This window comes from Antrostomus carolinensis, unplaced genomic scaffold (genome assembly GCF_000700745.2).
Source record: "Antrostomus carolinensis isolate BGI_N321 unplaced genomic scaffold, ASM70074v2 scaffold42936, whole genome shotgun sequence".
Lineage (NCBI taxonomy): Eukaryota > Metazoa > Chordata > Aves > Caprimulgiformes > Caprimulgidae > Antrostomus > Antrostomus carolinensis.
In genome coordinates this window covers 744-11200 of record NW_010321926.1, presented here as the reverse complement: position 1 = coordinate 11200, position 10457 = coordinate 744, and the positions used below count along the sequence as shown (strand labels likewise).

Below are 10457 nucleotides of genomic sequence, written 5' to 3'. Positions count from 1 at the left end.
CAGGAATCTGAAATTCTCTTACTCTTGCAATGTCTGTCTTTCCAGCTTAACTAGAAGAATGAAATACAGTCTATTTTTCTTGCTCCAAAAGGGCCAGAGTCACCTTTTTGCTACTGTAAATAGAACTGTAAATTGATGCATCTTGTGGATATATCACCTGGCAGCAGGATGAAAAAGATAAATCTAGCTCTGTTGTTTCTGTTAAGTATTCTTGAGATTACATTAAACTAGAAATATTTAGGAATATCGGAGTTGCCAGATTAGATCAGATCAGGTTATGGTCCATTTTGAGAATGTCAAGTCACATCAAAAAAGCAACAACCAGACTATTTATGAAAGGTTTTGTTGGAAGAGAGGAAATGCACAATTTAAGTAGAACTGTAACTGCACAGATTCCCCTATGTGTGCTTGGTCACAGTCAAGACAGGAGACTCGCCCTGGCACCTTCGCTGGTCCCCTACCCATAGTTCTTTCACAGTAGGCCTGGGACAATCCATCATCCTTCCAGGGTAGGAGGGGTGGGATTCATCTCATGTACCGTAAGGTATCTGCAGTGTAGACATGAATGCTCGAGATTATAATCCAGGCTCTTTCTGGTCTAACTTGGTCAGAAAGCACTCTAGAAGAGATTTCACCTTGCTTGTAGATGTCTCCCTTTGCAGAGGACAGCAACACCTATTCTCTACATGTTGACTGTTAAGGCAATCTTGACAACTAGCTCACCTCCCTGAGTCCCACGTTGTCAAGGGCTAAATTCAGATATCCAAATGCCAACCATACAGTTAGTAATGAAACTCCCCATGGAGCACACAGCTGGCTCCTGAGCTCTACAAAACACTCTTTAGGCTCCGCAAGAGGCTCTTTATGTGCCTGTGTCCCCTGGCAAAAGTCTCTCACTTGCTTACACTTCAGAGTCCAGAGCTCAAGCTCAGGCCTTCCAAAAACAGAGGACAGTTGTTCGAGAAATGTGTCTGGGCACGTACACTGGCTGTGGAGCTAGGACACAAGTCCCCAGCAAAGTGTCTCCTAATCCTGTCATCCACAGGAAGGTGAAATATGTCTGTAAGACAGCTGTCTTTGGAAATTACCCAAACTCTCAACTTCCAGAGCTTTTCTAGAGCTCTGCTAGCTCTCTTTGGGCTATTCGCTTCACAATTTACATCCACTGGTACATATTTCCTCCCATATACCAAAACACAATGAAACCTGAAAAGCAGAATTTTTCATTTCCAAAATTTCCTGACAGAGGAGTACCATCTTGTAAACTTTTTTTAGTGACACACACAGCTGATCTGAGGAGGTAGGTGCTTGCTGCCTTTATAGACTTCCAATATCAGACTGGAAGCAGCGTATTCTTTGTTTCCCAAAATGCAAGGTAAAAAATAATCCATCAATCACATGTAACAGGGAACGGGAGGGAAGCATGCTCCATGGATAAATTTAGTTCCTGAGTCTTCAGAACCAGTAGCTGGAAGTAGCTGGGAAATCGAGCAGTGTATAACAGCTCTAAAGACTCTGTCCCTGCTGTCATGGTGTGACTGAGCACCATGAGTGTTGGTTAGGGACAGAATGGTTGTTAGCATTAGAAAATCACCTGGCATTCACATGGACTTTTTGTCTGATGAGTAATCTGGCCAGGACGCTAATTCAGCATGTTTGTAAATGGAAAGTAAACATGAAAGCTTTACAGCACATCTCTTTAGATAACAAGCATGGTTTAAATATTTCTATGTCATCTTCAGCTGTGAAACATGCTTTCCTGGCCAGCTCACCCTAGAAGCACCCTTCAGATCTATTTCCTTCTACATGCAGTAAAGTATTTTTATATTCTATTTTGCAGGCACTTTGGCAAGAGTGAGGGCTCCTTCAACTTACACTTTCAACTTGCAGAGTGTTCAGGCAGTGAGTGCTAAGATGGGCCACAGCATGATGTTCACAGTAAGTGTTTGTGCCTTCAGAACAATTTACAAGATCAGACAAAAAAAAGCCTCCTTTGAGTGGTACAGCGAGGTTAAATGTGCATGTATTAACAAGATGCACTACTCCATGAAGTCACTCATGTCCAAACATTGCACACTTTGATCTGCCAAATTCAACAGAAATGAGGGACAAAAACCCTCAACTGGTCCCATCTACAAATCTCTTCCCTGTGGAACACCAACAGTTCATTCACAACTGGAATCCCAGAGTTCATATACCTGTGATATTGTCGTAACTCCTGAAATTCATTTCAATGTGATCCCACTCCAGCACCATGCAGTTCTCCATGCTGGGCTGTGCAATGGCTACGAACACATCATTCTTTGAGTTGAAAGTATCCACTGAAACTGACTGGTAGGGCAAAATCTGGTGAACAACAAAATCTACAAACACACATTTATAACAGTTAGGATACATCCTTGCTGTAAACACAGAGTAAGTGGTCACTGACTAGAATGATTTACACTGAAAAAATGAGTGAAATACTCTGGATTTTGTGTAACACTAGCATGGAAGTGTCAGTGCTCATATTAGGCATGCAGCAACAGGGGAAAGCATCTCCTGCTTTAGGCATCATAAACTGTCCTCTGGAAATACAGTTGCCAAGGAGATCAAATAGGTAAATGGTGGCAGAAATCAGATTTTCCAGCTAGGCTGGCTGGTATCAATGAAATCAGGATATCGAGAGATAAGTCTCTTTCCCCACAGCTGGAAGTTGCTTTCCCGTCAAGTGAAATGGCCTTGCTAGAATCACTTTCAAGCTGAGAGATAGCAACTTCCAGCTGAAGTCCAATAACTTCTTAAGTCATGCAAATTTAATCACTAGCAATTTGTGTTATGCTAAACCAGGCAGAAAGTGAAATGATATCTGAAGTTTGCCTGGGGATAACCCCATTCTGGCTAGACCATAGACAAAATGGTGTAATCAAAAACTCAGTTAACATAACGCTTTATGGGGTATTGTAAAGTAGTTTAGGCATAAAATACAACCAACCTGCAAATTACTATCCAGTGGAAAACTTATTCTAGATAATAAGACTGAGGAGTTAGAGCAACCTGTAAAGACCAGGAATGTAACTCCAAAATTCAAGATATTTTCTTAAAATCTAAGTGCCTTTGTAGATTTAACTCTAAAATTCACCCTGGGCCAAGTCAGCACTCAGCACAGAGCCAGTCTGGGGCAAAGCAAGGAGATTTGGGTCCGAGTTTGATCTTTGGCCTGACAGCTGGGCAAGGTCATTATCTGAAAAAGAAACCAGTATAGCAGAGCTGCCAAAGAAAAGCCAGCACTTGGGTCTAGAATGTGGCAGAAGGCCTGCACTAAAGTGAGGTATGGATATAGATATACAGAAAAGGACACGCATCTTCCGCTACGACGGCCTTTCTCTGCAGAACCACGCACCGCTCTGCTTCAGGCTCCATTTGCTACATGCCTTCACCATGCACTCCTACGCTGGAAGGGCCTGAGCATCTAGGGATTTTGGTGAAATGGTAATTAAGTCCTCACTCAAGTCCCTCATTTTGGTGCATTATGAAATAATTGGTTTTGAATCAAGAACTCTCTGTCTCTGCACGCTTGAAAGCCTTGCCCTTGAGGAGTTACACTTCTGGAGAATAAAGACAGATGACTACCATTAAACAAACAGAGCAGATTCTACAGCTGCAAAAGAAATTACAGTCTCCATTCTTTCAGAGGCTATTATAAATAGAGTTTGGGCTTGATTCATAAATGCTGGTAGGAAAACAAGAAAGTTATCTTCATTCTTACTGGGAAAATAAAAGGACTGGAGAAAATTGACACCGTAGTATGCAGAAAGTAAAAGTAAGTGATAAATCATGAAAGGTAGCTCAGGATGGAACAAGAGCAGACACAGTCACAGAAAATCAAAATATTTTTAAAATCTTGGGGAAAAAACACAAAAAAACCTAATGCTGAAAAAGACATCTCTTGAAATGTGAACAGTCGTGAAACACTTTGAGGGAATCTGTGAGTTAAAACAAACCAGCCTGTGTGTTAAAACCCACTGCTCATTCAGAAGTGATCCAGTCAGTGTTAACGCAGCTATTTTTACCTGTACCTGTCATTGGGCTCTTTATGTCACTGGATGAGTAAAAATGGGTAACAAAATCAGCCGTTATCAGTAAAAAGCAATAAACATTTTTAGCACTAGTTGGAAATACCAGACTAATGTGGAACGGGGTTACTAAGTAAAGAGATGCTGACACATAAATCGTGCCAAAAATTTAGGTCTTGGGGGCTTGGTTTAGTTTTACAGGGAGGTCCACGTGCTTTGCTTCCTTCCTTTAACGCTAGGAGCTCGTAAAGTAGAGGTAGGGTTGGGGAGGGATGTTTCCCAACATTTTCTCTTTTAAGCTGGATGCACAGGAGAGGGAAGAGGACATGGCCCTCACCTTCCCCTGTGCCACTGCCTGCGTGGGCTGTCGCACCCTCCCTCTTACCCTGATGCAGTTTTACTCTCCCTGTCTCAAGACATGTGGTTTTAAGGCTGCTTTCTGCTGGCTGAGAACCGGGGTGGTCTCCTGTCCTCCAGCCACCACTCTGCCTCTGCTCCCTCTGCTGTTGAACTGGCATGAGCCATCACAGATGAAGGACCCAAAACTTCCATTGTTGGGCTGATTTCCCTCCCGGCAGCCCCTGCTCTGGCTGATCCCAGCAGACAGGAGCATTGATGCTAGCTGAGCAGAGGGGAGCGGGTGGGGAATGCTGGAGGACACTAAAGAGAAAGGGGAGTGATGAAGCTGTTTGGGCAGCAGCTCCTACACGGCATCCTGTGACTCCTCCTCACGACACTTCTTCCCTGTGGTGGAGACTTCTACTCCAGGTGAGGCTACCCAGGACCTGGGGTGCTACCAGGGAGCATTGGCCATCCCTTCTCATTTCCCAGCATGGCAGCACAGGTGATCTTCAGTACAGGAGCAAGTATGGAGTAGGTAACTTAATTTTCAAACTACCTTCCTTCCAGCCAGCAGGTAAAGAGAGGACCACCTCCAGAAGACAGTTCCAACCAAGGTAAAGAAAGGGGAAACCAAGCTTCCAAAGCTCAGTGAGATGGTCCCTGCCTGCAGGTCTGGGCAAAGCAGGTCCCAAGCATGCACACAGCCTGTTTCCAGTGACTGTGGGAGCAGGAGGCCCATTCTCCAGTCTCCTGAAAGTAGTTACACATTCCTCTGCTGTGCTTACAGGCACAGCACAGCCTCCTCACACACTGTTGTGGGAGAAAGACAAGAAACAAAGTGAATCAGCTTAACCTGCTTCCATAATGAGGTTTTGAGCAACCTGGTCTAGTGGAAGGTGTCCCTGCTCATGGCAGGGGGGGTGGAACTAGATGATCTTTAAGGTCCCCTCCCACCCAGACCATTCTATGATTCTATAATGCAAGCTGTGAGAAATGAAAAAGAGAGATGCTATCACAAAAAGAGTTAAAAGTGCAGATCACCAACACTGTCAATTGCTTTCTCTGTGAAGAAGCAATAGGTCCATTTGTTTTTTGGCTTTTTTTTTTTTCTTTTTTTTTTTAATTTGGCAGCACTTCTTTCCATCTCTCCTCCTGTTACTATTGTATCATTTCAGCAGATGCAAGGAACTGATGGAACTGCTAGATGCACATTTTACCAAGCAAACTGTTTTGTTACCACATCCTACATCCAGTCATGCTCGACATAGAGTACCAGAGACCAGAAATTATGGAAACTGATCATGCTTGGCAAAAGAGTGCAATACAATACTAAAGACTAACATGAATGAGAGGTTTGCAAAGCACTGCCCATCACCGAGCAGGAAGGGAGAACACACCTACAGGGCATGTTGCTTTACTTTAGAATATGGTGCAAGCCTGAGCCTGTGACTAATCAATCCTCAAGGAATGAATATGGGCATATTTATACTCCCTTTGGATCTGGGGCAGAGAAGGAAAAAGTAGCTGTGGCCTGATGCCTCAGACCACCAAGGCCACCAGAGAGAGGGTTGCAGCTTGAGCAAGGCAGCTTGCATATCAGTGCAGAGGACACAACGCTGTCTCAAGTGTGACACGTTCCTGAAGATTTGCATTTCTACTCTACTTATCTCCGGTTTGTCTCTTAGGGGTCATTTCTGCATGCAGTCTGTCCCTCTTGGACACTTCATAAGGATGCCAGAGCTCCATGTCTTCTGCACCCCTCATATTGAATATGCGCCGGAGCTCTGGGAGGAGCCAGCAGCTCCCTGCCAGGCCAGGGAGGTTGGGCACACAGCCCTCCCTCACAACAGCCAGAGAAAGAATGGTTGGGAAACATCCTTTACTATCTGAAGAGTGAGTTACAGCTATATGCTGTGCTGCAAGAGCACTTCTCTGATGGCAATGGAACAGATATTCAGCATGTAACAACTTAGCTCCCCAGCAAACTCTACAGCATGTGAAATTAGACCTATGCTGGGTGTCATTTCACATACAGCAGACAAAAGGGACTAACATTAAGGGTGAATTTTGCCTGTAGCAACTTTATAGTTAGCTTTCTAGATACAACGAGATGGCAGAGGGCATGTAGGTCTGTACAGGTCTGAGGACCAGGTAGATAAGGCTTGCCCTTGCACGCTGTTAGTGCTGCACAACTGCTTAAACCAGAGTGAGATGAAACAAAGCCTGCTTTTACTTTGTACTTTCGCATCTCTGTGGACTTGCAGATGCAAGAATGTAACTTTGGTACCGTTCTAAACTACACTGCTCTCCTGTTTTTGACATCCTTTTATGTAGCAGATTATTGCGCTTTACTAACTCTGCTGCTCTTCTGACATATTTTTGAATTCCGAGTTCATTCTCTTTTCCTTTATATATTGCCCTTGGATTATCTTTCGTATCTTGTCCTGAAACTTTATTTTATGTGACTAATAATCAACTTTTCTATTGTCTTTTAATAATGATGACTGACTTGATGACAGATGAGAACTTGAAGACCTCCGATATTACTGTATAGAAAAAAGGCAGAGTGCTGACATCTTATACATGAAAGATGAAAACCAATACTTGCAGCTTATATTCTCAGTTATATGATGTGACTGCCTTTACAGATAGGTAACTGTGGCTGCTCAGTCACAAAATATAAGCATAACCACATGCAAATTTCTCTTCACTTCCTTTAGCATGCTTTACATTACCTAAAATAAAAATCAAGATCCTAAACAAGAGAGTAGTAGAGTATTATTGGATATTTCCCTCCAACTTAATGGAGTTCCATGAAGAACTGCTGGCAGTATTGCTGCCACATTTGATGCTATTAAATTGTGGCCTATTGAATAAAGATAACAGATATAGCCACATTATTTGAACTTCTTTTCATTGCTTTCTGTGAAATACTGAGATTTTGGGAAGCTCATCTGCCATAGCTATATGGCCTTATTCCAGATAATAGAAGGCATTCTATGATGAAAATTAAGTCACAAAGTGAGTCATAATCAAGTCTTTTGGAATATGAGTAGTCAGAGCTCTTCTCCCATTATCACTTAATCCAAATAAAAACTCGGTACTTACTTTGGCTTTGAAATGTAATTTCCCCATTTTATGCTTGTTCTAGTACTTGGAAGTGCCTTGGATGTAACCCTTTCCTCCCCCCAGGTCATGCTCACAGAAGCAAAAGGGTATAGTCTAAACTTCTGATATTTAACCATTTGTAGTGTGCTTAGAAATATACATTCTGAATACCTGTAGTGGTGCATTCATTATCAAAACTTGTCACATCATTTAACTTCTTATCCTGATATTCTGCTGGACCAATACACAGGACATCAGAAACAGTGGAATTTGTCATCTTTAACCACAAAAACAACCACTTGGCTTTGCAGTCACACTCAAATTTATTTCCCCTTAAATCTCTAAAAAACACACAGAAATAAACATATTTGAAAAGGTTGATAGCAATATAAATACTACAGAGCTGTTATCACCTTGACATGCTGAATTTAAAAATATCTGAGTAGCCTTGAATTGTTTTTGAACTGAAAACAGGGAAGTTTCTTAAATTTCCTTATTTGGACTTTCTTACTATGGACTCTCCTTCACTGCGTGTTGTCCTTGGAAAAACTATTTCAATCTAGGAAATATGTTCACATATAATGGTATTAATATTGCACTGTGATTCACGTGTAAAGTCACTCGTGTTTATAAGTTTTCCTAGGATCAGGACTATAGTATAATAAATCCCAACAGTCTGGTTGTCGGCTGCAAGCCTCCTTCCCACCACCTACCGCTGACAGATAAATCCCATTCCTTCACTAAAGCACTCCAGTACCACTGGTGGACAGAGTGGCCTTGCTGGTACCATTTCCATGCTACACTAAAATACAGATATAAGACTTCTATTCTTAGAGCTGCTGCTGATGTGGAGTCAATTTAACCTCCCCCTACTAATGTATGTGCAACTTCAACACTGTACCTGTTCTTCGATCCCTTGGCAATTTTTGTGGCTTACAATTATACTTTGCTGTTTGGGAGAGCCAGGCCAAAAATAGGGGAAGCTGACTAGCAGCTCAGTTACACAAGAAAACACTGACAGTAAGTCAGCAATGTGCTACAACTGCACAAAACCAACAAAAAAATAATTTATTCTTTTTTAATCAATGACTTTTACTAAAATAATCTCAGGGAATATATGCAACAATAACAGGGAAAGAAAATGTTCCAACTGTAGTTTTAAAATTCATTGTCTCCCTTTCCCTAAAAATCAATTTATATGAAACATCGGAAAGAAACAGAATAATGCAAGCTATGTACAGCATCATGAGAAGCAACAGTGATTTGAGAAATAGCAGTAATTTTAGAGGAGTTTAACAAGTAAACAATTTTAAAATGAGAAAAGCTAGAGCAACAAAGTGCACATTTCTCTTCTGTGCAGACATCAGATACAGCACCACACAAACCCAGAACGCAAAACTCAAGAGTAACAGAGTGACAGAAGCAGGCAGTCAACAGAAAGATTCTCATTACTTACAGTTCAATTAAAGAATCTAAATCACTGAAGACATCCCTTGGCAGAGCTTTGAGATGGTTATTGGCCAAAGAACTAGAAAAGAAAGTTAGAGCTTAGTACCATCACTATCGCCTCTCTGGCTGACTCTTACTAAGTCTGAGCTCACTTATGGGTTGTTAGTTATCTGGTACTGTCCAGCCACAGGAATTGTTAATATTACAAAGAACAGTCACATATTAATTATTTTCATTCAAGAAAGCAGAATGAAAGGAGAGGCTTCTCAGATGGACTTTAGAAGCTAAAGTCCTACCTTCTTTTCACAAAAGACTGCTTGACGCTCACGTAAAAGGAAAATATATAAAGCTTTTGTATTGCCCAGGTGCAAATGTAACACACAGAGCAATCACTGAGCATGCTGAGAAGAAAGAGGAACGTTAATGACCAGTACGTAGCGTGACGATGGTACCGGTGCAGCATCCGCGGGTCGCGAGCTGCGAGCCTGCACAGGCAGCGAACGTGCCGCGCTGCTGCCCAAGCTAGTATTTTTTTAAGGCCAGTTTTTAATTTGTTGACAGTAGAAGGAAGGGAGGTTTTCTGTGTAGCAGGAAAACCAGCAGTCCCCTAGAAAAGATTTCTTTAAGTACAAATTACTCTACCAAGTGTTAAATCACTTACAGATGAGTCAGGTCTCGAAGGCCACGAAATGCATTTCTTGAAATGGTTTCAATTTTGTTTCCTTCAATGAATCTAGGGAGGGAAAAAAAAACCAACCTGTTTTTAATTACTTTCATTAACATTATTATTATTATTATTAGCATCACCGGTGCTGTAAGCTATGGTCTCCAAATTCAGCAGGTCCCTGGGTAGCCCCTTCAGACTTAAAGGTGGGGAAGTCTCAGTGGAGCTGCTCACATTCCCTTTTCCCCTCTCCTCAGGTGGACCACAAGGAACAACGCAGGTATCAGGCAGAACAAGGGACAGCACGTGGCACAAGCATCCAGTGGAAAAGAAAGAAAATTAACAAAGCAAAAAAACCATTATTCCTCTGTTGGTTAATCCTCTCGGGGTGTGTTGTCTGAGGCAAGAGAGCTGCATAGGAGAGGCTTCTGAGATGGACTTTAGAAGCTGAAGTCCTACCTTCTTTTCACAAACCACCTGCATTTTAGAGCCATGTGGCAGCACAGCGGTGGCAGGGCTGCCCAGGCTGCAGACAGACACTCTGATGGGCAGCTCCCGTGGCTGCACCCACAGAGCTGGGACATGAACTGCAGACATCCAAAGTCTAAATAAATATAAAGACCGCTGCCTTGTTTTTCTTCTTGCCACCACAGTTCAGCTCTCTCCAGTTGGGATGCCACCGCTGCAGGGTGCCTGGCTGCACACAAGTCATGGCCCTGTGCATTGGGGAAACAATGACAGGCACATATCGATCGCTGCTCCTCCTGACTGCACGTCAGCATTTAAAGAAAGAGCTGATATTTGAGAATCCTGACCCCTATGCACCTGAGGACACATCC

The 10457-nt window shown here is 42.5% G+C and overlaps 1 protein-coding gene across 1 annotated transcript in view; it reads right to left on the bottom strand.

The window, feature by feature from the left end:
* Positions 1–9687, bottom strand: part of LGI2 (leucine rich repeat LGI family member 2) — a gene marked incomplete at its 5' end in the record, with an annotated part of 11259 nt that extends 1572 nt beyond the window's left edge. Inside the window, 4 exons of the mRNA XM_010170089.1 lie at positions 2199–2363; positions 7677–7846; positions 8962–9033; positions 9616–9687. Coding sequence (XP_010168391.1) covers positions 2199–2363; positions 7677–7846; positions 8962–9033; positions 9616–9687 — 479 coding nt within the window. The remainder of the gene's footprint in view (positions 1–2198; positions 2364–7676; positions 7847–8961; positions 9034–9615) is intronic.
* Between the last annotated feature and the right edge of the window lie 770 nt (positions 9688–10457).